The 26,015-nt window shown below is 41.7% G+C and overlaps 2 protein-coding genes across 6 annotated transcripts in view; both read left to right on the top strand.

Moving 5' to 3' along the window:
* The first annotated feature begins 793 nt into the window (after positions 1 to 793).
* Positions 794 to 11,266, top strand: LOC102229677 (mucolipin-1). 5 transcript variants are annotated; one of them, XM_023349643.1, is made up of 13 exons: positions 794 to 990; positions 1,838 to 2,076; positions 2,439 to 2,600; positions 3,096 to 3,252; positions 4,592 to 4,673; positions 5,136 to 5,232; positions 6,039 to 6,138; positions 6,219 to 6,325; positions 6,866 to 7,015; positions 7,604 to 7,918; positions 8,248 to 8,454; positions 8,548 to 8,678; positions 8,836 to 11,266. In XM_023349643.1, coding segments are annotated over exons 1-13 (1,791 nt in total). In that variant the 5' UTR covers positions 794 to 947; the 3' UTR covers positions 8,837 to 11,266. The 5 variants fall into 5 exon arrangements, with proteins under 5 accessions (XP_023205411.1, XP_023205414.1, XP_005802881.1 ...); XM_023349646.1 differs by having other exon boundaries at positions 8,793 to 11,266; XM_005802824.2 differs by having other exon boundaries at positions 7,604 to 7,705; positions 7,796 to 7,918; positions 8,548 to 11,264.
* Positions 11,267 to 17,196: 5,930 nt separating this feature from the next.
* Positions 17,197 to 26,015, top strand: part of LOC102222949 (cardiomyopathy-associated protein 5-like) — a 33,369-nt gene continuing 24,550 nt past the window's right edge. The window contains exon 1 of the mRNA XM_005802798.3: positions 17,197 to 17,494. The gene's annotated coding sequence lies outside the window, so the exon portion shown is untranslated. The remainder of the gene's footprint in view (positions 17,495 to 26,015) is intronic.

The following is a 26,015-nucleotide window of genomic DNA, read 5'->3' as shown; positions in this document are numbered from 1 at the left end:
TACTTTTACTCAAAAAGTGGATGAAGTAAAAGTATTACATGTAAGTTAAGAGACGTATACTGGTGCAAAAATGGAGATAATTGTTTGTCCCGTCAGACTGTCAGTTCCCAGAACCACTCACATAAAAAAAGACTCAAAAGCGCACACAGAGTCAGTGCAACCTCGCTGGACTTGGTGAAAAGATCGTCTCTTGAACACAAGGAAGGGCTTTAGAGGAACTGCAACAAATTAAACTTTTTTATGTGTTGCAGTCTTTTGGAGTAAAAAAGAATAAATTGGAATTTATCTGCTTTTCTGGTTATGCTATAATTTGACGTGGAAATATGCTTGTTTTAGTTTATTCCTGTTCACTTTTATAAATTGACCTGAGTCCAGAAATATTTTCAACAAAATTCTGAGTTTCACATTTTTGAAACTTAGAAAATTTCAAAAAACCTTTTCAACTTACAAAACTCTGAACATTTTCAAGATTTTTCTAATTTTTTTTCTAGTAACTTCTGAATTTACTCTCAAAATTTCAGATTTTTTTTTGTTGAAATTTTTGAAGCTCAGAAATAACTTTTTTTTTTCCAGAAAACTGAAATCTAGTATGCTGTTGCACTCTTATGTTGCAGATAGAACAACAAAGTGTCTGTTCATTATATCTGCTTAAATAATAATATATTGTTAGGCTGAATAAACACATTTATCAAAACGTAAACAATAAGGAGCCATGATCTCGATATTAATTATACCAGTGTCTGATCCTTCGTCCAGCATCTTGTTTTCCTCTGTGACGTAGCTGTGGTCACGTGACAACCAGGAAGCTGCGGCGGTGTTTACCTTAGCACTGCACCACCGAGCATCCTCAGTCTGCGGTGCAATCAAACCCGATCTGAGGAGATGGGTCCGTCCTGATCGCCGCCTCTCCGCTGGTACTGAGCTGTCCTGTCGCCTCCGTCAGCGCCATGGCGTCTTCGGGCTACACCTGCGTCCCGGACAGCCCCGCAGGTCGGTCCCGCTTCCCTCTCAGCCTTTATTCATGATCGTTTCTCTGCTGCTTTTCAGGAACAACAACAAAAAAATAATAAAATAAAATAAAATCCTTCGGGTTCCACCTTTTCTTCGACAGAGTGCTTTGTGTTTTAGCTGGATCTATACTTGAGAACAGCCTGTACAGGTGGATAAAAGCTTAAAGGGACATTCTGTAGATTTAACGCTTTAGAGGAGTGTGGAGCTTGGATCTACGTCATAGTCTGTCGCTGTGATCAGGTGTCCTTTCCGTGGTTATACAGGGTTTTTTTTTTTCTTTTATTCTAATATTCTGCTTATGTGTGTGGCGTCTGAAAGTATTCACACCCTTGCCATTGTATGTATTCTGGTGAAAGCAACAGAATATTTTATATTCCGAGTAGAAACATATTTTCATACACATATGAAAACATGTGGGCCAGGTTTTTTTTTTATGTAAGCTGAAAAATAAAAAAAATTTTAATATATGAACTGAGCCAAAGAGCATCTTGGAGCTCCAGAGACGCAGGTCCCAGTTCTACAGGGGCCCTGGTCCCTGTTGGCTCTTGTCTAGCACCGCCCATGTCGCAGCCTCCAGTCTACCCTGGTATTTCTCTACAGACTCTCCACCTTTTTCAGAGTATTTTCTGCCATTCTTCTGGAAGCACGTCTTACTAAGAAACACATTAGGGACTGAGTTATTTTGCCAGATGTTTAGAGGAGTTCAAAACTAAAGCACACTGTAGGAACTTTGAGGGACGGTGGTGGCAGCAGCATCCTAAGGGTCTGTTTTGCTGACTCAACCTAATACCTTAAAATTCTTCAATTCTTCTTTTGTTTTCCTTAGAAAAGCGGAGACTGTTGTCCTCCAAGTCCGGCTACGGATCCCAGGATGTGCTCGGATGCACTGGCCTGGCGGACCCCCAGTTCCGCGGGCAGCCACGGGATGAAGACGAGGAGGAAGAGGCTCTGAGGAGGAAACTCAAGTACTTCTTCATGAGTCCTTGTGACAAGTACCACGCCAAGGGGCGCAAGCCTTTCAAACTGGGGCTGCAGCTGCTAAAGATCATCATCGTGACAGTGCAGGTAGACGCAGTGGTGACCCACGGGAGCAGCATGTGGTGAGCAGAAGGGGTGCACCGATGAATCGGCTCCGTCTTCCCTAGTTTTGGGAGATCGGCCATGTGAAACTGATCCCATCTACCTCCGCAAATCAATAGTCACCCCACTTTTGCCAATTTGTCGCTATATTTAGCGACTTTTCAGACTAAAAAAAAAGGTTTTTGGCCAAAGTCAAAATGTGCACATCAGGGTTTTTATACATCGGGTATCATGCAGAAACATGCAATCGGTGCACCCCCAGTCCTCAGACGGCCCTTTTGGTGGCGTTGCTGCGTAATCTCTGTCCAGTCTGTCGTAGCTAATGGTGTCTTCCCTTCGCCTCCCAGTTGGTGCTGTTCGGTCTGAGCAACCAGATGGTCGTGACGTTCAAGGAGGAAAACACGGCGGCATTCAAGCACCTGTTCCTGAAGGGTTACCAGGACAACCGTCCCCAGGCTGTCCACACTCAGTCGGAGCTGTACAGCCGCATCGGCTTCGTCGTAGAGCAGGTGGCCTGGACGTTCCCAAGACGGAAATTTACAGTGGCTTTCAAAAGTATTGGCACCTCAAAACGTCAATGATTTTTACTGAGGTTTTTATCAGATAAACCAACACAAAGCTGTGCGTAGAAAAGGATGCCTTGTTTTAAAAACGTTTTAGGAATAAAAGTATGGCATTCATTTTTGTTGAGTCTTTCTAGGACAATCTTTTCCTATACTGAGATCTGCAAATCTTTTGGGTTTTGGAATCTACCGGCACATCTAGAGAAGTTTTCAACCTGGTGCTTTTAGGGTTTCTTTTCGTCCACTAATCTAAATATTACATTTTGCAGTTGCGATCTACAATGTTTAGACCTAGACGTTAAGTGCACCAGAATGTCCAGCCTGACAAACGTCCGAGGGCCGTTGGGGTGTGAATACTTTTAAAAACTGAATGCAGATTTGGCGTCAGATTCCTGGTGTTACATTCTGCTGCGCTTTTCCGTTTTTCTTCTCTGTCGACAGTACATGGCTCTACCGCAGATCGCACTGGGCCGGTATGCATACGTGAAGGGCGTGGGCGTGGACGGGAGCGCTCTCTCCCTCTGCCAGAGGTACTTCAAGACGGGCGCCATCGATCCCGTCAACGACACGTTTGACATCGACCCCCACGTCGTTACAGGTGGGAGCAGTTTTTCTCTTTTTGTAGACAGCAGTATTGAAAATAATAAAAGAAAAAGGCTAGTCCAAGCTCAAAACTTTTTTTTCAAAGAGCGGTTCGAGATCAGGTAATTTAGATCCCCAGCCGATTGCCTGATAACCTCTGGTCTGCTCTGTGGAACATCTCTGCAGAGGGTGAAATTACACATTAGAGTGCACAAAAGTGCAAAATTTCTTATCTACCCTTAAAAAAAGGCTAATCCTAGACCAGAAAAAATGAAATACTGATCCAAGACCAGATCATTTTGACCCCAAAACCAGACTGCTATTCCAAAACTGGCTACCTTACAGTTCTTGACTGCTTTCTAAAGGATCTCTGTAGAGAAAGAAATTACACATCAGAATGCGTTCAAAGTAAAAAATTTCTCATTTAGCCTTTTTCTTTGAAAATAGACTAATCCTAAACCAAAAAAGTTTTAAAGACTAGTCTAACAGCAGATAATTTCATCTCCAAGCCGATTGCACATAACATCAGGTCCCAAAACCAGATTGCTAATCCCAAATTAGCTTCCTTATAGTTCTTTATTGCTTTATAAATCATTGAGTGCATGCAAAGTGCAAGATTTCTTATTTATCCTCTTTGGGTTTTTTTTTAAAAGGTTAATCATAAACCAAAAAAATGTTAGACTGGTCCAAGACCGGATAATTTCGACCCCAATCTGATTGCCTGATAACCTCTGATCCCAAAAGCAGATTGCTAATCTCAAATTAGCTGCCTTATAGTCCTTGACTGTTTTATAAAAGATTTCCTCGAAGGGTGAAATTACACATTAGAGTTCATAAAAAGTGCAGCATTTCTCATTCATTTACGGAAATTACAGCACATAGAGCAGGACAAGCTGTGTGGATGCAACAAAACCTCATTCTCCATTTCTGTAGTTAACACCAAATCAATATTTCCATGGCGCTTGTGGAAATCTTTTCTCTGTGTCACACGACGCTCTGCAGGCCTGTCCTCCTTTTTCAAGACTTGTGTGCTCTTGGCGCAAACACGTGAACTCGGTTGTTTTCCCACATATTTGCAACAAACCAGGTGTCTTCTTGGGAGCGCCGCTATTTGCACACATCTGCTGACTCTGCAGCGATTGCGATTTGGTGATCAAAATAGCAAGGCAAACGGAAATAAAAGTCCGGCTCCATGTGGGCGACTGTGCGCTCCAAAGCTTTAGGGAAGTACAGAAATTTCATGTTGGCTTCATGTGATGTGGAAAAAAACCTGACGCCTGTACGGCTTTGAAATGGGACTTCCTCATTCGGCTTTCTCGGTTCTTTCACGGCTATTTTCTGATGTCGTTTTCCAGATTGCGTCGGCCTCGATCCGACCGCTGACAGCCCTGTGACGAGAAACGGCGACTACAAGAATTTCACCCTCCAGTTTTACAAGTTAGATGATGTTTTTTGCTTTTTTTCTCCCTGCTTAACATTATAATTTCCCTCCGGAGCTCTAACTGTGCTCCTCTTAGAAAATATCAGCATTTCCGTCCTTACAGATTTATTGAGTTTACACACTTTCATGTTTCAGATCATCAAACAGATTTTTTTACGTCAAAGATAATCTGAGTAAATACAAAAAAGGCTGTTTCCACATGATGTTTTTATTTATTTGGAAAAAAAAAACATTGATCCAGATTTTTGACAAAGTCACTCCAGAACCTCCATTTTCTTTCCTTTGTCTTTTCTGCTTACCTTTGGCGTTAGAGGCCAGGTTGGTTCGGATCACATTTTTCTCTCAATACATAACATAATCATTTGAAAACTGCCTTTTTAATTTACCACAGTTGATTTTGTCTGGTGATAAATGTGATGAAAACAGAAGAGACGTGCTTCTCCTCGTTTCCCCTCCAGGCTGATCAATGTCACGGTTGATTTCCAGCTGAAGGCCATCAACATTCAGACCATAATCAATAACGAAATCCCCGACTGCTACACCTTCGCCATCACGGTGAGCTTCGTTTTCTGTTATTTCTTTTCAGCTGCTTTAACCCTGAAATGATTCATTCTGAAACATTTTCTTGTTTTGTCTTGCTTTATTCACTTTTTTTAAATTTATTTCAATTTTATGCAAAAGGAAATCTTGCAGAAAAATCTTCAGAAAAGCAGCTGGAGAGAGAAAAAGCTCAGTTTGTACAGCCTCTTAGCAGCTGCCATGTTGCTACAAGCCTGCTGGCTGATGGACTAAACCACACCAGCGCTGATGCTTGACATCTACGGAAGACGATTAGTGCCACTAAGCTTAGTTTCTTCTCAAAATTCTGAGGGAAAAAAAAGTCCAGAATAAGACTTTAATATCAGATTTCTGACTTTAATGCAGATGGACACTTGAAATAAAACAAAACTAACTTGCAAGTAACTTTTCTGTAAGCTATTGACTAATTATTTAAGGCAGTAATCCCTTAATATTGATTAAAACACTTGTAGATTATTTCACTTATCACAAAAGGTTTTTTCCGACGCTACAAGTAAAATATTATGAGTGAAAAAGTTACTTGTAAGTTAATTTTGTCGTATTTCACGTGTGCTAAGATATTTAGACTAGAAACTAGAACAGTAATGGTAACATTTTGTGTTTTTGCGCTCTGTGTTGACCTGGGACAAAGATGTTTAAGCTGAAGTTGAAGTTCCCCAACAGTCTCGGCTGAACAAAGAGAAATGTGACGGGGACATTTGGTCCAGCCGGGAAGAGCTGCGACCTGCTAATGAGCGAAGCGTTTCCTGTTAGACTCACCCGGGTTCTCGCTGTGCTCTCAGATCGCCTTCGACAACAAAGCTCACAGCGGCCAAATCAAGATCCTCCTCCAGAACCAGGCCTCCATAAAGGAGTGCAAAGACACAAACGTGTCCGGACACGGTGAGTCACAGTTGAAACGTTTTACCAAAATTTCAATAAAAGGGCTTTAACTCGACTCACTTCTCCCCTCCCCCGATCAGCGGAGAGCTACGCCAGAGAGTTCTTCGACGTGGTGGTGGCGACCGTCTGCCTGCTGTCGCTACTGCTCTGCGGCCGCTCCATCCTCAGAGGAATCCTCCTTCAACGCGTAGGAAACGGAAGCAGCTCTTCTCTACTTTTCTTTATCCCCCCCACTCAGCTCCTTCAGACTAGCCAGCAGCAATTAGCAAACACCTGGTGGAAATGAGCATCAGCTGAGCTCATTATAGAAGCTGCTTCTCAGTGAAACGCCGGTAAAGACATTGTTAAGCCATGTTGTGACGACTACCTGACGGCGCAGTTTCAGAAAGAGCAGGAGCTTCTTAAAGAGACAGAGACCCAATTTCAAGGCATTAAATTACAAAGTCAAATTTCTTTTAAGTCATACCTGATATATGTAGCATTTTCCTAACAACTGACAGTAACATAGAGACTTGATTGTGCTATAAAATGGCACCATGTGCAGCGGATAGATGAAGCTTTAGGTCGTTTGAAAAACGTGTAAATGGAAGGTAAACAGATAGCTGCTGTTGTGGCTGTAGCTCCAAGATGAACACAAACATCTGCTGCTCAGCTGTGTCATCAATATCTGCCCTCATATGTAACTGGGATGTGTGGAGTCCTGATCATGTTCCCTCTCCCGAAACAGGAATACGTTCAGTTTTTCAAGCACAAACTGGAGCGCAAGGTGAGCTGGGGGGACAGGATGGAGTTCATCAACGGCTGGTACATCCTGCTCGTCATCAGCGACGTGTTTACCATCGTCGGCAGCTTCATCAAGATCGGGATAGAGTCCAAGGTGGGTTCAGCGCGCCGACAGGAACACTCTGGGTTCCTGTGTGGTCTGGGAACGTGTGGAGTGTGGAAAAATATGATCTTTCTTCTCCTGCCTTCATTGTTTCTTACTACTTCGTCTTTTCTACCTTTCTTTATTTCTTGTTCTCTTTCTTTCTAAATGTTCCCTTCTAAATCTTTTTAAAATCTCTTTCTTTCTAAATCTTTCTTTGTAAAACCTTTCTTTTTAAATCTTTCCGTCTAAATGTTTGTAAATATTTCTTTTTTAGATGTTTCTGAATCTTTCTAAATCTTTGTAAATATTTCTTTATTAGATCTTTCTGAATCCTTCTTTTTAAAATCCTTCTTTTTAAAACAAATATTTCTAAATCTCTCTCTCTCCTCATAAAATGGCTACAAAATGCTGAGAAATCCCAAATTTTGAGTCTGGACATTGTGACGGAATCCTCAACGGATCACTTTCCACCCTGCACATGACGTGTAAAAACAATAGATTAAAAAAAAAAATCACGTTTTGCCACAGTAGAAATCCTGCCGTACCGAATGACATCCGTACTTATTTCCTGACTAACTGCGATGCGTCGCGTTGCAGACGCTGTCGTCGTACGACGTGTGCGGGATCCTGCTGGGAACGTCCACTCTGCTGGTGTGGGTGGGAGTCATCCGCTACTTCAGCTTCTTCCAGAAATACAATGTAACCGGACGTTTTCTTCTACAAGAACCAGGACGTCGCATCTTCTCTGCGTGTCGGACGCTTATTAAGTTGACGTCTCTCTCCGCACAGATCCTGATTGTGACTCTGAGAGCTGCTTTTCCGAACGTCATCCGCTTCTGCTGCTGTGTGGCTGTGATTTATTTGGGATACTGCTTCTGTGGATGGATTGTCCTGGGCCCCTACCATGCCAAGGTAGGCAGCTCGCACTCTGCCGTCACGAGTTTATTCTAACAATATTTCGATGATGAACAGCAATTCGTTATTGCGCAGCGATTCGCTCGGAGAGTCGTCTGATGCGTTCGGTTTCTCTCTTTTGAAGCAGGCCAGCAGGCGGAAACTGTCGTTGTTCTTAACATTTCATCGTTAATGTACGGGATTTATTGTATCGTTAATCGTGTATCGTTATAAAAAAAAAAAAAAAAAAAGCGGAAGGGCTTTAGAGTTTCCGTTTCATGCTTCCAGGTTGTGGGTTTGTAGAATCTGCTGAAAGTTGCCGTTTACGGCGGATTGCGTGTGTGCAGTTTCGCTCCCTGTCCATGGTGTCAGAGTGCCTGTTCTCCCTCATCAACGGGGACGACATGTTTGTGACGTTTGCCGAGATGGAGCAGAGCGGCACCCTGGTGTGGGTCTTCAGCCAGGTCTACCTCTACACCTTCATCTCCCTGTTCATCTACATGGTGCTGTCCCTCTTCATTGCGCTCATCACCGGCGCCTACGACACCATCATGGTACCTACGGCTTCTCTTTGAGCCACACGCACGGCTGCGAATAGAAATGTCGGGATTTTCCTTTCACCTTCAGCCTCCTTTTCTTCCCCGCAGGCCCAAACGAAGGAGCAGGTTCCGGAGACGGACCTGCACGCGTTCATCGCGCAGTGCACAGACACGCCCAGTTCCGGCAAGTTCCGCGGGCCGGACGGGTCGTCGTGCTCCTTCCTCTGCTGCTGCGAATGGTGAGGAGGACGACAAAATGGATACACACACACACACATAAAAAAGAGGAGTGAGTGACATCTGCGTCAAAAAGCAAAAGGCTATTACATTTTTTTTTTTTTAAATCTTCAAAGACCCACATTGCCTCTCCGCTGACAGCTGCACTCCTTTCTCCAGACGCTCAGCAGGGACGCTGGAGGCTGGCAGAGCGAACCGCCTGACCTTGGGCCGCTTTTGTCCTTTGGTGCCAGCGTTTCAGTTTTGGATTCAAATTCGTTCGGCACAGTCGCACGTCCAATTAACCTGCCTCCGTTTTTGTACTGTATGAATAATCTGCTGCCTTTCGCTCAGTCTTCTAGGCCTTAGGCTGCCAGACCCCGTAGCGCCAGGAAGCAGAAATTCATTGCTCAAGACTGGAAATGGGGTTCATCAAGTGGAATCAGGGCAACGTTTTGCTTGGTTCGTTAACAAAGGCTGGTTTGCTTACTGGTGAGAAAAGAGCAAAGAGAAACACTATCCACAGTGACACGCCCAGAGGCATTCTTGTTTGTTGCACCTGGTTGCTATTAGTTAGCTAACCAGGCTATACTTTGAATCAGGCAAATGGTTGTTTATTTGGTTTTTAATTTAAAAATATAAAATTTTACAATATTTCCACTGTGAACAACCTCAATCAGTGAGACATTGAATATCAAAAGTGAGCAATTCTAGTATTCAATAGCATGGAAGCTTTTATTTTTAGCTAATTTGCTCTCAGCATCAACCTTGGCAAACATTAGCTAACAGTTAGCATGTTAGTAACTTTGGGATGATTATTTTATTCTCTCTTTTTTTTAAAAAACATTTTATGATACTTTGTTACTTTAAAGGGACAGAGAACATGTTACTGTCTTAACTCAGTTTTGGACAGATCTTTGTTTTGGGTGAATGTTTGTGGAAGTTTTATAGATTAGTTTATGTTTATGAGTAAGACGACCTGAACCTATTTGCATTTGATTTCGACCCTCTTTTTTTTTTTAAGTTGTAGATTAAACCTACAAAAGGAAAATCCTATTGCTGCACTTTTCAAATTGATCTTTATTATTCTGTAACATATATATATTTTTTAATGTAATTTAAGCTAGTTTGCGATCTCATAGCGTTAACTTTTCCTAACATTAGCCTCGCTAATTTAAAAATGTGTTTACGCTGTGAAATTTTTACATTCTTAGTCTTATTCTCTTTTTGCTCATTTTGTTGCACTTTTAGAAAAAAAAAAAGTTTTCTCTCAACTTAGTTTGTGTTCAAATCTATATTTTTTCCATGTTGAGATTTAACGTAGGCAGTTTTGATTATTCTGTTCGTTGTTTTATAGTTAACTTGAGAAAGTGTGACCGCCAGTTATTTCGTCTGTATATGAAATGCACTCCTTTGTATGCCTTTAAAAACATTGTTTATGGAAACTTTTGAAAGTGTTCTAATCATTCCAGGATTTTTTTACTTGTTTTCTGTCGTTTGTGGTTTTTATGGCTTTTTTTTTTGCACTTTAATTTAAATACATAAACTTCTTTTACAATCACAAAAGTAATGATTGTAGTTTATTTATTTGCACAGAAATAGTATTGTAAAGCTTTACTTAATTTGACAGTGGCGCATCATAGTCATGAACAACAAAGCGAAGCATTGTAAATGTAATGTATCAGCCAGTCTGTGTTTAGTTATAGGAAGGCGTCCGGATATTGCTGTGGTTTAATGTTGGCAGCCATTCCTCACTGTGTTTGTTAGCATGTACTTCTGCATTTTTCATTTTTACCTCAGTTTCAGAAGAGATAATAGCAAAAAGGGAAGCATTTAGCATGGAGCGTTTTACAGGGTTCAACTCAGTGTTCTGTACTGATGCTGTCTTAATTATCAGTGCACATTTCACTTAACGAAACCGAAAAAAGGATGTGGACTGCTGTTGTTTGCCTTTTATTTACCGTTTCAATGACAACTCTTACATATTTTTGAAAGAGTTGTTATTATAGAGCTTTGACCTCAATGTTAGGTGAGTTTCAGAGCTTAAAAGATGGAGAGGTCCTTCTCGTATTGGTGGTACCATCATAAGTTTAGGCATCAGCTACTTAAAAGGCTAAATACGCCTGTAGTGTTTATGCTAACAACTATTAGCATCAGGGGCGCAACTTTGTGCTTTGAGGTGTATGCAGAAACATTATAGACGTGCCGCTGCTACAGATCACGTCATTAACACATGCACAAACCTCTGTCACATAAAGAAAAGTTTGACTATAGAAATAATTTTTATGCCATTGTTTTGGCGCCCCCCTGTGCGAATAAGTACCAAGTAGCAATACAAGCTAAAAACACTGTGTCTGTATTTAATCAATCCAAACAATAGGAACATTTTCACAAATAGAGGCTGCACATCTATTTTGGTGTGGTAAAAAGATTAAGTAGCAGTCTGGCAGAAGTGCAACAAAAACGTATTCCCGTTTTGATCACTTCAAACTCATGGCAGCCATGTTGGATTAGTGGAAACATTACATTTATGAAGAATTAAAGAGGCTTTTATTTACTTTTTGCAATCTGTAAATCTTTTATGTTCAACACACATAACTCATATTTTTGCGGTGCTTTTTTTTTTTTCAGATTATATGTCCATAAAAAATAAAAATAAACACAATGCGGAAGTTAGAGCTGACAGTTGAAAAAGGATCACATGTTTTGCTGTTCTAGGCTTTAATACACAACACACTGGGCACCAGAAGTAGGAATAGTTACGTATCCACCTTTAGTATGAATTTATGAGGCAAAGATTTTAAACAACAAGTGAGTAGGAGGACTTGTGGAGAAATGTCTGAGAGCAGTAGCTAGGAGACGAAGTAAACCCAGTCTGCCTGTAACTCACATCAGTGGCTAATGACTACTTTCGACAAAACTGTAATTGTAATTCAAAACATTAAATTCTGTCAGCATTACACCATTTCTGCTTTAGTTTGGAGCTCATTGTGACAGCGCCTCTTTTTATATTACAGACAACAGCGGCTTTAATTTCGGGCTAATCCCGAAATTAAAAGCCGCCACGTGTTCGCCGTCGGTTGAAGGAGTTGCTGCTCTGCGTCAAAATCCCCGTTTCACTCCGCACGGCGAATGAAAGCTCCGGAAAAACAAGTTCAAGGCTAAAAAAATAAAATAAAATAAATTACCAGACTTGTAGTGAAAACCTGACTAACAACATGCCAGAATCCATATTTGGAAGCGCTTCCTGTTTTTAGTGGGTCCGCCTGATTCAAAAAGCCCTGCATTTGAAAAGTCTGCGAACCCATGAAGTTTTGGGGCACCCACAGGTCTCCTAGCAACAGCAATATTCGCGTATACTTCAGGCTCCGTCCATCATGTTAACTGGAGTCCAGTTCTTAGTTTTGTATTCTCACGTAACTGTGCTTTGTTAGTACAGTTAGCCACCGCTAGAGGGGGGAAGCGTGCTCTTTCTCCTACCACAAGCAAACCAAACCCAGGAAATCAAAATGAGAGGCACTAAAGAAATGTCTGGAAGCAGCGGGGTAAAAATAAAGGAAAAGAAAAAAACCAAAGGCACTTTCCAAAGGAGGCCTGGTAAAAGATTAGCCACATTAAAAAATAAATAATGTAGCAGAAAAGTGCTTGACCTCCAAATCTACAGTGTAAATGGAAGTACAGGTCAGCTGCTTCAGCAGAAAAAGAAGAAAAATAATGCACCTAGGTATTGTTTAGAAGCAACAGACATCAAGGCAGTCACTCCCTCATGTGCTGGAGTGGTACCGCTGTCCAATAAGCGCAGTACGTTCGTGCATTATTCAGCAGAGGAAGGTACCGGAGCTGATGAAGCAGCACTTACAGCGATAGGTAACCTGATGACGTCAGCTTTCAAAGCTGGTTAACACCATCTTTATTAATAATAATAATAATAATAATAATAATAATAATAATAATAATAATAATAATAATAATAATAAAAATCTTTCTCTTGCAGAAAATAACAGATTCGGAATGCGAGGTTATTTGTAGGGTGGCGTTTGTAAAGTTGCACAGTAAAACATTTATTTAGCCTGCTACAGAGGAGAAAAAAAAAGATTTTAGTCATATTTGCTCCATGTTACTCATACATTTATAAATGCCAGAGTTCCAGACTAAATACTTAACTCACAAACTTAATATTTTGTTCCAAGCTAAATGCTTAAATCTGAGTACAGTATCTGGCTTCCAAGCTAAGTATTTCATTTGCAAGTTAAATATTTAGCCCCAAATGAAATATGTATTTTTCTAACTAAGATTTTAGTTAAATATGATTATTTTTCCACCTAAACATTTAATTTTCGAACTAAATATTTAATTTGAGAGCTAAATGTAACGTTTAACAGCTAAATATTTAGCTTGTGAATTAAATATTTAGTTTGGGACTCTAATAGTGATTCATGTATGAATAACATGGTGAAAATATGACTTTGAAAAATGACCAGCCCACATTTTTTTCTCTATAACAGACTGAATAAACTTTACAAACGACACCCTTTGGGTAAAACATATTTACATTAAAGTCTCCATTGTGGTCAGGGAGCATCGTTTTGACCCACATGCTGCAGTAGGGAGCGCCGGAGGGCATGATTAAAGTCCATTAATTAGACGTTTGTTGCCTTCTTTTGTTCACACATTGCTTGTCAGGGAGTGTGGAAGCATCCTGCATGCTAATGATATGTGGTGGGGTTCTTCAGGGAATCCATGCTGGGTGCAGAGAGCAGCTGCACTGGCGTGTGCTAACCTGCGCCAGCCAGCTCGCTATTCGTACACACACACACACACATACACACACACACACTCACCGGATTTCTAATATAATGCTCGACTTATTGGAGTGTGAACGGCTGCGTGTGCAGAGGCCTCCTCGTGCTCTCGGGGGCCACTTGTGGTAATGATCCAGGGTGTCTGATGAGATGGGTGTGTCTGCGGGAGATTCAGACCTGTGTGCAATGTGACTCTTCATGCCGGAATAAATGAAACACAAGGAGAGCGTGCCTGTGTCTGTATCTGCTGCTGGCTAAATAACTAATGTGTTGAGCAAAACTGGAGGCCAGGTTTTCAGGGCTGACTGAGCGCCAGGTGCCAGTTTTTAAAAAAAAAAAGAAAAATCTGTCTGTGTGTGTGTGTGGGTGGGGGGCGGGGGCGTGTGTGTGTGCTGTGCCCACCCCAGCTGGACTCCGAGCAATGTAGAAAAAAAACAAAACAATGAGATAAATAACACGGGAACTGCGCGCTGGGGTACAGTGCCCTGCCCCTTCCTGTCTCCACTGCCTCCAGAACCACCGCCTGTGTGGCGAAAAAAAAAACAAACAAAAAAAAAAAAGAGAGAAAAAAACCCACCACCTTCCTCTCTTTGTTGCTCCCAGTTGCCTGTGCCAATATGTCCATCAGTCTCTAGCGAGCAGGCACTAAACGGCCCAGCTCACACCTTCTTCCCTCTCAGGTTCCATTGCTTACACACACACCTGCACGCAGGCACACAGAAGACGGGACAGAAGACGTCCCTTTGACCTCTACACAGTCTGAACAGCAGGTTAGCTAGCTATATTTGGTGCCTTGTTAAAGTATACATAAAAATGTACATTTTGTAAATCGTGTCAAGCAATCTGAGCTACTGCTTATAGGAATCCTAAACTATCAGAGGCCTTACATTAATGCTTAAAGGGCCAGTATTGTGTTTTCTAGGCACATAGTGCCATTAGAGCACAGTCAAGTTATTGTTACATTAAGTTGTTATAAAAAATGTATATACATCAAATATGACCTAAGAGAAATTTCACTTCGTAATTTATCTCCTTGAAATTGTGCCTCTGTCTCTTTAAGAAGCTCCTTCTCTTTCTGAAACTCCGCCTTGAGGAAGTCGTCACAACATCGCTAACAGCGTTGCACTGAGAAATGGCTCCTATAATGAGCTCAGCGGACTCACAGTTCCTCCAGGTGTTTGCTAATTGATGCTGACTAGTCTGAAGGAACCGAGTGATGGAGGGCTGCTCTGTGAGGCGGGCGCTTGGAAGCTGCAGCTCAGAGGAGGAGTTTGGTCCTCGAAGGCGGGACTACGTCCACCCAGCTGAGTGGTTGCCATGGGAGATTAAAGGATTTCTCAAACATGCATGAAAGAACGAAAGCAACACTCCAGGTCTGTTTTTGTTGACGGAATAACGGTATAACATGATAAAAACTCAAGCAAGAGTCAATTTTACATAATACTGATTTAAAATACTAATTTGAAATTTAACATAGACGGTAGATCTGAAATCTTTACATTTATATTTTTTGAGAATTAGAATATGTTTACATTTGAAACGATGGTTTCTTAAAGATTGGTAATCGGTGGTCTGCTAGAACCTGAAGAAGGACCAGAGAACACAAGTCATCGGTAAGTCGGTAAATAATGCTCAGCGTCCTCAGGTTTTCTGGAGGTGAATTCCTCCAAAGTGTGAGCAAAGACGTCTGAGATCAGCCCGCTTCAGACAAAGCTTCCTCTGGCTGCTTTTTACATATTCAGACAGATGAACATGCACCTCGAACTCAAACAAGAAACACACAATCTAATCTTGCACTCTGCTACACCATGGATGGTTGGGGGGGGCTGAAAATGAAGAGTGGATGACAGGCATGACATGAAAAAAAAAAAAATCCCATCCAGAGCAGAGCAGCACACAAAAGCCTGGCTCATGTAGACAGGGGACGGCAGGCGGCTGCTGGGGGCTGAGCATGCAGCGCAGCAGACAGGCAGGCAGACAGACAAGCAGACAGACAGGCGGCGTGCCCACCCAGACAGTCTCCAATGAAAAGCTGAGTTCTGCAGAAACAAAAAGATTCAGCAGAGATGATTCAACACCATGTGCTACTACTGCACTCTGACGGGGAGAGAACTAAAAAAAAAAGACAATCTGTGCACACTCTGCACACAGTCTTTGTGTCTGAAAGCTTGCTTTTTTATTATTATTTTATTTTAGCTGCACATGGTGGACATTTGCAAACAGATACACATCCTGTTTTAAGACATTAATATTATGTATATATTATGTATGTATATATTATGTATGTATATATTATGTATATATATATATATATATATATATATATATATATATATTAAAAATCAACAAGTTTGAGATGCATTCAGGGTGTTCTGCTGCGACAGTAGCACTGAAAGCGGACAATACAGCCAACTTGATGCATGCGGCGCAACCCTGCTTCACCGTGCGGGGTGTGTGTGGGTGTGTGTGTGTGTGCAGTGGGGCATGGAGAATGGAAAAAAAGAGTTTGAACAGTCGAGATAAAGGGCTCTAGGGGCCAGGACGAGGAGGTGGAGGGGTAGAGGGGGGCACCAGACAACTGGGAAAAACTCGGACGAGAGAGTAGGGTGACTTGCAAAGAGGTGACATCATTCTTCATTTGAATAATCCCCCATCACCCCCCCCCCCCCCCGACCCCCCTCCAGAGTGGAGGGGATTGGTTGTTTTCAGTGGAGAAAAAAGGAGAGAGAGAGTTTCTCGTCTATTTGCTATTCACTCTCTTTCAATTTTGCCATGCTGCTTCTGTCTGGTGAATGCTCCATTCACGGACTCGTAGTAAAGAGACAGTTTTTTGTTGTTGTTTTTAACAGGGCAAAAAAACAAAATGATCCACTGTTAAAATGCACTATCCATTTTAGAGACAACTGTAGCCACGTACGATGGCTTGCAAAAAGTATTCACACCTGTTGAGCTTTTCGGTTTCTCCAGCTTCAGTTCACATTAAGATTTGGAGGCACAGACTGGCACGGTTGTGAAGTGTTTCGTTTCCTTTCCTTTAGTTTTTCTTCTTACAAATGAAAATCTGAGAAGTGTGGCATGCATATATATAGTCAACCCTGCTGAGTCAGCGCATTGCTTGCAAGTCTTGTCTTATTACAACCGCAAGCTTCAACGCGTTTTATTAAGGTTTTATTATGCCATACCTCAACACAGTCACCCCACAGCATGACTCTGTCACCACCGTGGTGATTTTGTCATCGCTGTTGGGAAGATGTACATGTCACATATTTATTTTCTATTTACTATTCACTAAACCCAGCTAAATTATTGGTTTGTTTATGTTGCCAGCAACAGCGTGTTGTCTTCCCTCTCACAACCAGCTTTCCTGTCTAGCCAGCCACTATACGATAAAACCCCCAAATCTTTTAATATATTTGTCTCTTTGAATAAATCAATCAAAAGATTTTCAGTGTGAAAATATTATTATGCTAATAAATTCCTAAAATGCTTATTAAAATAATGCTACGGGGTTGTTTTTTTTTATACACGTTTCCGCTGTGAACAACATTCATGAAGTTCCAGTAAAACAAGAATCCCACCTAGAATTTATTTATATAGTCACGGAATTTGGTTTTTGACAATAAGTAAAATATATCACCGGCTACAACATGGCCAACGTGTCCGAGCAGCACGCGAACGCACCAGCCTCTCCTCCGCCCGTTCCATCCCTCCGTTCGCCGGCTCCAGTATCGCGAGTGAGTGAGTGAGTGAGTGAGTGAGTGTGCAGTGAAGAGAAGCGAACCGTCTCTCTCCTCCTTTCTTCCTTCAAGGGTGCGCGCATCACTTGTGGGAAAACGGCGCTCGCGACTCACAAGTCCATTGTCCGTTGGGTCGGTTCGACTTGACTTCGCCGTCCCCCGGTGCCCTCCTCCTTCTCACTCCAGCTTTTATCTTACAATTTCATCCCCACTTTCCGACTCGAGAGGCGGCGGACTGGCCAACACCGACTGGGCGTGTAGCTGGTGAGGATTTTGCTAGCTTTGCAGTGACGCTAACCGGTAAGTCCCAGATTGTTTTAGCTTTAGCTAGCGCGCTAAAGTCGGTGACAGTAAGTACGCGTCAATAAAAACAACGGTGGCGGCTTAAAATTAACGTCCTGTCTGGCGACCGTTGAAGACGTCTGCGCCATTACCGTTTCTCTTACATTTGAAACAGATGTATAAAGTATTCGAATTACAGTTGCTGTTTCTTTTGAATGGGCATTTATGTTAGACGCGTAAAATAAAATGTGTATAAGCTTTGTTTTGGGTGTCATGCCGCCTTTGTGTGGTGAGGCGCTCCGTTTCTGTGAATGTGACTCGAGTGGGGCGGTGGCAGCCAGGCTGCGTGGTCGCTAAACTGCCCAGCAGACCTGTTAGATACAAACTGGTACAACTAATTAAATCGCTTTAACGTGTTTCTTGTCCTGACGTGGAAAACATTTTCCCTCCTTTTGTGAGCATTTTGTGCGCCTTTTCACCCTAAACTTTTTTTTTTGCCCCCTCTTTTCCCTCTTCTTGTCTCCCCTCCTCCATCCTTCATCGCGGATTCCCATTGTTCTGTGATGGGCAAAAGTAGTGTGAGAAGCGAGAGATGTTTTAGCCGCCTCTGGGGGGGAGGGAGGAGGAGGAGATTTCAATTTTTCCTCCCTTTTCTGTGTGTGAAAATGAATGAGCAGGACAAGCGTCTTAATTCTCATTTTTTCTTCATAGAACATTTCCCCATCAGCATGTTAAGGCAACGACCTCTTCAGACGCCGAAGGGGACGAGTGAAGCTGAAATATCTCGAAATAGAGTAGCGCACAGCTGTGATATAATCAGAGGTGATTAATGTCAACCCCTCTAAAAGTGATCGGCCATTGTGGTATAAGGCTTTAGGGGGGTTCCCACTTCCTGACCTTTTTTTTTTTTTTGGCAAGTGAGCAAGAATTTGTTTTTATTTCAAAAGAACACAGCAAATAAGGGACTTGAAAAGACAAACCAGTGCAACTCATACACAAATCATAGGGATGAAACAGTCAGTTATATATCAGAATGAAAACATTTTGTCTTGATTTTGTGATCAGCAAACTAAATACCTAAGATCCAATTTATTTATTTCTTTTATTCTAATCTTTATGTGTGTGTAAATTTGTTAATCATTTTCTGTCTACAAGTGTTGCACAACTTAAAATCAGATAAATTTGAGTAAGAATTTTGTATTTCTTTCATTTTTTCTTGGATTTAAAACAAGATTGCATATTTCTAAAAAAAAACAAAAAAAAAAAAAACAATGTTTTTTCTTCTTCTTCTCTATGATAAAATCCAGAGAATAAAACTTTCCACACCAGACAAAAAAGCCAAGTCAGAGCTCAAACCATGCCAGAAATTAGCCATTGGCTAAGAAAAGCCTGACTGGTGCATCTCTGATTTATGTAGGAAAATTTGATGAGATTAGCTTAATTATTTTAAAAAAAAAATCCAATCATATAGACTGACTCAAATTACCTTGAGTAGCTACTTACAGCCTAATTAAATCATGATTCTAAAATATAGATTAGGGAGGCACCTTAATTTTGGGAGCTCTGTGATCAGCTGACATTTACGTACATGTGAAGCCGATCTTAAAGAGGTTTGACTGATAGGTTCGCAGTTAACAATAGTCACCCCACTGTTGCCAACTTTGCGACTTTTTTCATTATATATAGCAACATTTTAAACAAACAAAAAAAAATCAGTACTAGCCAAAAACCCCTAATAGAAGTACACTAATCAGGTGTTTGTGAAAATCAATTTCAGGGATTTCTGGTTTTCTTTGAGGTCTGAACAGATAATATAATTAAAAAAAAATGTTTTTCAGGTACTTTGATAGAAGTAAAAAAAGTGAATCAATCTAAGCAATCCCAGGTGATTGAGCATGAAGGAAATTTGACTTTTTCTATGGTAGAATAACTGCTAGAAGAAAAGAGTCGATTCTCAAGTCTTCATGGTCAGCCCACAGCCGTGTTCTGTTCCCTTGCGGCAGTGCAGACAACAGCATAAATAGTCTGAAACCCCGTGGGCAAAGCCAGATTGGGTTGGCCGGCAATATGTGGTGATCCACCATGATCTTGATGTCATCCTGAATAAATGGCATCCCAGGGCAACGAAGATGAGCTTTTTTTTAAGAGCTGCCCACGCTGGGGCTTGGAGGCTCTCCAGCACTCCTAAGTCAGGGGTGAGCCAGACTGCACCCCCCCCTTTCCCTTCACCCTCCTCACACCACCAACCACATCCCCACGCCACAGGATGGATGAACGAATGGCTGACTCACTCTGCTTCTGGGATGAGGCTGGCCCGAGCTTGATGCAATCATTTGAAATTGAATTTAGCTGCCATTTAAAGGCGCACCGTTTTGAAATGCAGTTATTTGACAAAATATTACTTGGAGCATGGTGATTAAAGTCAGAGGCGTTCTGTTTGTAGAGATGATTTATTGGAAATCAAACAAAAACAAATTAAAGTGACCAAGCATAAAGCATGTTTATAAACTAAGTGCTTTGCTTTCAACACTGTAATTTTTCCTGACTAGAGTTTTAGACGCATGCTGTTCTGTTCTGTCTCTGCTTTTCTTACTGAATATCAGTGGAAAAGGTTAAAAACTCTTAGCTCGTCAGAGGAAATCCAGAGTAATAAACTGATCATGCTTGGACATGGGCTCGAGCTTTATGATCTGACATTTTATGTTGTCAGTACATAAGGTATTCAACATGATTGGAAGCAGTTACTTTTTATGTCAAGTGATTAATCTCTGACTATTTGGATTAGACTCATCAGTCATCTGAGAATGCTAATTTTTACTCTCTTGTGTATTTAACTTGCTTTTAAGGGTTCTGTAAAGTGGTCCGCTTATAAAATGGATTTATGTGATCTGATGTTTGGGCCGTTTTAAATGCTAATAGCTAATTTAGCCTCAAGCTGCCCTCTTGACCCCTAGCGTCGGCTCTGAGAGGAGAGGTGATGGCTGCGTTAATAGACACATGTGTCGTCGTTCCTCTAGCCTAAGGGCTGGTGTTGGTGGGAGTGTGACTCGCAATAAAATCCCCCGCCCCCAGATCTGAACTCCGTTGTGACAGGGGGGAGTTTGTGCCTCTGGTCATCAAGTTTTTTTCAGCCTTAACCCAGGGCTCTTGCTCTCCTTGGCATCATTACAAATTATTGTAGCTCTCTTCTAATCCATTAAACCCACACAATAGTTTCTTGTTTTGAGATTATCTAAACACCAACAGAAACAGTCTTTTTTTTTCCAGAATTTCCCCTTGTGTCCCCTAGGCGCCTCAAGGAAACCCGCTCTGGGCGCCACACTACATTTGCAAAGTGACGATAAAGCGGAGATAAGCCCCGCTGTTGTCTGTGCTCTTGGTTCTGATAGTAGCCGCGGTCGGTAGTATCGCAGTTGTCCACGCACGCAGTTGGCAACTGGTGGTGCAGTTTGGAGATTGGGTTTGGCAACAGCTGCAGTAATTTGCTGTGTTTGGACAATCTAAATTCCCCTGGTGGGAGCATAGATAATGAACACAGTTCACAGATCAGTTGCTAGGCTTCTGGACTGGATTTCTTTTTTCTTTTTTTTCCCCTTTTTCTTCACAATGCGTTTGTGGGGCTTAGTCTTTTGTTGCTGGGCAGTCTTGGAGATTGTGATTATTGAGTCCATTGAGTCACTGTTGGCTCCCAGATAAAATAGAACTCATCCTTACTTTGTTACTGCCAATGTCAACCCCTCACACTGTTGTAATAGAGATGACACGCAGGTTATTGTAATGTATTTTTAACTGTAAAATTGAGGTTTATTATTTTTACAACAGAGATGTTGTAAAAATGTTCCTTGATTTTGCTAGTAGCAAATCAAAGTTTCTCTTCACGTTTTCTGAACAATGTAGTTTCTTATCTTTATTTATCCCCAAGTATAGACACCAGGAGTGGAGAAATTCAAAGTAGCATTCAGAGTCTAAATTACTTGGCACCTGAAATATGTATTTAAACACATCAGAAATGTTATACAGTAGTAACAAAGTAACATTGTGATATTGATATCAATTCACTAGTTTGTGTAGCTGTAGTCCATCTGTGAGTCTGCGAGTTTGACGAGCTAACCGGGTGCCTAGCCCCGCTTCTTCTACATCATAGTAGCCACCTTACACCTGTTAGTCCTGCACAATCACTACCCATTCTTGCGACTGGTTGTGTTGACTCTCAGCATTATGAACTCAGTCACATCAAAACAGTTTGATGTGAACACAGTTTCATGCCAAACAGTTTCCTGTGCGAGTTTTGAGCCAAAGAGTATGCGGTTGTGAAAACTGACCTTTGTGCAGACGTGTCTGGCGAACTTCTGCTTTGAGTCGAGTGCGGACCTCCAAGGAGTGAAGTATGGCCGTGATTGTTGGGGGCAACATGAAAATGCTGCTGCGCATGTTAATCAACAGGTTCTTACCAGAGTGAGTGAGTAGTTGATGTCACCAACCTTGCTAAGTTGGGCTGTGAGAAGTAAAGCTTAAAGCGATTAAAGCTTTTCCTTTTTTGATACCATGAGATTCTGGATTGAAGTTAAATGAAATTATCAACATTGATATAGTTGATGTTGATATTGTTTGCATGTTTGATCACTCAGTTCTACTCTTGTCAATTTTGCTTCCTGATTTCATTTTTACACACTTAGCCAATACTGAAAATAACTAACTAGAAGTCATCCTCCTTCAGTACCAGCGTACACACTTAAGGATGCTGTTAGCCTAACCTAGTAGCGTTTGGACATGGTGAGGTTGTTTTGCATTCTGACCAGCTGTGTTCACAAAGCATGGATCAGACCAACCGCCCAACCTGTTTCACACCCTGTGAAAGATCAGATCCCATCTGGAACGTGTCTTGTTCCACTACAAACAGAAGCATAATCCTCTTATGGACTCAGTTGTTCTTCTTCTTGTACCCCGCAAGTGGGTGTCCATACCGCCCTGCGCAATCTGGTAGGAACTCCGGAGCCACCCGGGCGGGTTTTCGCCATCCCTTCCAGATGCTTCACTGCTGCCTACCTCTTCCATCTCTGAATCTGCTCTGTCTGGTGTCATTGATCCAAGCCACCAGCTGGTCCTGGCCCAGCCTGATCTCATTTACCCCCAGAGAGGAGCTTGATTGTGGGCAGACAGCCTATTATGGAGATGATCCAGCAGCTCTTCAAGTTACAAATTAGCCTCGGTCGCTCTGCTGGATCCTAAGTCTTCCTTCTTATCTTGCTGGGGTTTTTTTCCATACCATCCCTTCTTGTCTGTTTTTATCCACTCAACCTTCTTTTGTCCCCACCTAAAACCTTGTCATTACTGTCTCCTTTATCTCCCAAGGGACAGAGCTAATAGCATCAGAGGTACCTGCCTTACTAATGCACTTCCTCTGTCTGCGTCTGTCCGTGTCCTGGCCATCTGTGGGTCTGCCTGCCTGGCCGCCTACTTTCTCCACTGCGATCAATATCCACAAAGTTGAGCTTTGCACTGCCCTGCTGCTCGTCGCTGCAGGCAGTGGAGTTCAGCCAGACTATAGCAGTTGCGTCGCGGCTGCGTTTTGTAGTCGTTTTCTGTCTCTATCCTCCATTGTTATAGGAGGGATGATGGAGCGAGGCCTCCCCTTGGTATTGTCTCCTTTCTGGGGCATACTGAGTCCTCTGTTGCGGCTACATATACCTCCCTTGTTCTCTCTTCTTCCCCTTCCTCACTCTCTCCCTCTCTGTGTGTCACTGCACAGTTAGAGGACAGCCGAGGCCGACTGTACAAGATTAGCATCTCTCTTTGTCCAGGGTTAACGAGGTCTGTCGTGTGTTAATCTGCACATCCCCATGAGGTAAGAGGGGGTTCATGCCACAATATGGGAGCGCAGAGTTTAAGTGTTCATGTGCATTGGTTTTGACATTCATAAGAATGAGAGGGACGGGTAACCTTGGCGAGACGAATGACTCCTGCGATGTTTGGACTTTGGTGGTAGACTAATATTTATTTACAATTATTGTGAACAATTCAGTTTTATGAAACTATTATCTCTGAAGTTACGACTTGAGGATGTTGTAATGTCTTCGTGTTTGGCTCCAAAGGGTTAACGGCAGCTTTTCTGACCACATGTTCTAGTCATTTATTTTGCCAGCTGGGTCTCCTTTACAAACGTGCGCAAAACTTTGTCGATATTCCACTAATGTCGAAAAAACACAATTTCGCAGTTGCGATTCTTCCGATAAGTAAGAAAATCACACATGAATAAGTTTGTTTACGCATTAAGTTATTTAAAAAATCTTCTGTTTTCTGGCAGTGGTAGGAACTGGTCGTTGACCATACGACTAGTATGATGCAAAACTGTGTTTCCATTGCAGCTTTGTGAATTAAATCTATTTCCATATGGCCGAGAAACCACCTAATCCTAACAACAAAAACAAAACATCCAACAAAAACTTTTGTCTTTTTGAGATTGTTGTGTTTCCATTAAGCAAATTTATTTTCAGAATTAGAATTTGCGCAAACATGTGCTAAATGGAAATGCAGCACAATCTGCATCTTCTCTGACATGCTAGCAGCCCAGTGATGATGAGGACGATGAGGATTTTCTTCTTTGTTCTGCCTTACTCTCACTCCATACACCTTTGGTTGATGGAACCAGGAGCAGTCAGGAGTTCAGGTGACATCCAGCGTTGCTTACTTTGGCCCTCCCTGTTGTAAATGGTCTGTCTGTATTGGTTTTTCATGTCACAGTTTAAAACTTCTAAAACAAAATTGTCACTCCATTTTTGTACCCTGGCAGTGGTAACCACCTCATCCATAAACGGAAGTTGATTTATCTAAAAAATCTGTACTTATCAATTCAAAATGACATGCAACATTGATTTGTTTGACAAAAACTTCTGATTTTGGGATTCCCTGTGTGTCTGCGATTCTTTGAAGGTAAAAGGATGATTGAAGATTCTTCTCTTGTTGGCCCGGTTTCAACAGAACTCTTCTCAAGCCTTAAAAAGAGTGAGTTTCTTTGTAGGGAATGCTAAATGCACACCACTGCAAAGGCAGTTGGTGTGTTGAAATAAAAAGTACAGAAAAATGGCAGTTAGTTTTGGAAGTAAAAGCTTGAATTGACAATGTATATTTTTTTAAATTTTTCTATCACTTTGCTGCTTCCTGTTTCATGCTTTCTTTCTCAATCATCCGCCTCGGTCCAGTGAGTGAGCGCCACTGGGAACAGTGGGGTTTGGTTGCCGGTTGTTTTTTGCGGAGGAAGTCTGAGCCAGGATCCTGACCTCAACTCTGGGAATGTTTTGGAAGTGTGTGAACTGTGATTACCGTCGAGTTAATGACATCTGCAGCTCCCAACCTCCAGCTGGCTCTAGCTCAGCGTTCAGCTGCCATCAACAGCAAGTCGTGCCGTTGGTTGTTAAAGCGAAATCAGCGGCAATGATGTACACTAAAACTGGAGCACATGTGTAGGGGGATAACAGTTCAAAGTTCTGTTAATTTTAAAAGACTTTAAATAATTAAAAACAGTGACTCATTACAAGAAAGCTTACTTATGTGTTGAACTGTTCAAACATCTGAGGACCACTTTTTTTTGTTTTCATATTCTGTTAATAGAACAGTGACTGTTGCAGCTGTGGGTCTGTTGCTGGTGTTGTGCCAACTTTGGGCTTAGTCTAAATGAAATATTCAACTGTGGGGCATTGCTGACTGTCATCTCCATCTTTCCAACTGTGTTTCCTTAGAAATATGAGCAAAGTATCTGATTCTAAATACCGCCTTGTATTCAGTCTTCTTTTACTGAGATGTATTTTGTTACATTTCTAAATAAATTCAACTTAAATGTGGCCTTATATATAATGTCCAAGGTAAACATGTTCATTTTCTATTAAAATGCTTTGCATAGAGGTGCAGAAAAGATCACGACTCAAACTTTTTCTACAAACCCCAGACAGCATGATGACTCACATTAAGTTCTTAAGGGTGTTTTCACACCTGATAGTCCGGTAGACTCTGTTCGATTGGCAACCAAAGTTGCAGCATCTGTTAGATTTTCAGCCACTGCGGTTCCATTTCACGCTGCATTGTGTCAAACAAAATCAAATTATTAAAAAACCTGTTCACCTTCTTGCCTGTGGTGGGGCTGCAAGAACTACTCAAGGAAATGACACAAAACCTCAGAAGAAGACGTGCACAACTTCCTTCTTCAAAAATTGTCAGATATTAATGGTTGAATTATTTCTTGTTTGTCTTTGGCAAAAAAAAAAAAAACACAAGTCATTTCTCCTGCTAGCACTAGACTAGCTCATTTGTTTTGTGCTATAGTCCACTTCCTGCTTTTGGAGCAGTCTCCGGTCCACTTGCATCCACATCCATTCGGACCGCACCAGAGTTCACTTCAACTGTACCAAGACCTGGGTTTGCTATTTTGTTTCGCAACAGAGTTTGATTGCCTATTCACACCTCCCCAAATGAACCAAATATTCTGGAAAAATAAAATAAAGTTTGATTAAACAGGGCTGGTGTGAATCCACCCTTAATTGCAAAT

The sequence above is a fragment of the Xiphophorus maculatus genome, chromosome 16 (genome assembly GCF_002775205.1).
Source record: "Xiphophorus maculatus strain JP 163 A chromosome 16, X_maculatus-5.0-male, whole genome shotgun sequence".
NCBI classification, from domain to species: Eukaryota; Metazoa; Chordata; class Actinopteri; order Cyprinodontiformes; family Poeciliidae; genus Xiphophorus; species Xiphophorus maculatus.
This window is presented reverse-complemented; position numbering and strand designations above follow the sequence as displayed.

Coding starts and splice junctions, on each gene's coding strand:
- LOC102229677 (XM_023349642.1), top strand. CDS start 948: ATGGCGTCTTCGGGCTACACCTGCGTCCCGGACAGCCCCGCAG. Junction 3,253..4,591: donor CGACCCCCACGTCGTTACAG/GTGGGAGCAGTT, acceptor GTCGTTTTCCAG/ATTGCGTCGGCCTCGATCCG. Junction 7,919..8,247: donor TGGGCCCCTACCATGCCAAG/GTAGGCAGCTCG, acceptor GCGTGTGTGCAG/TTTCGCTCCCTGTCCATGGT.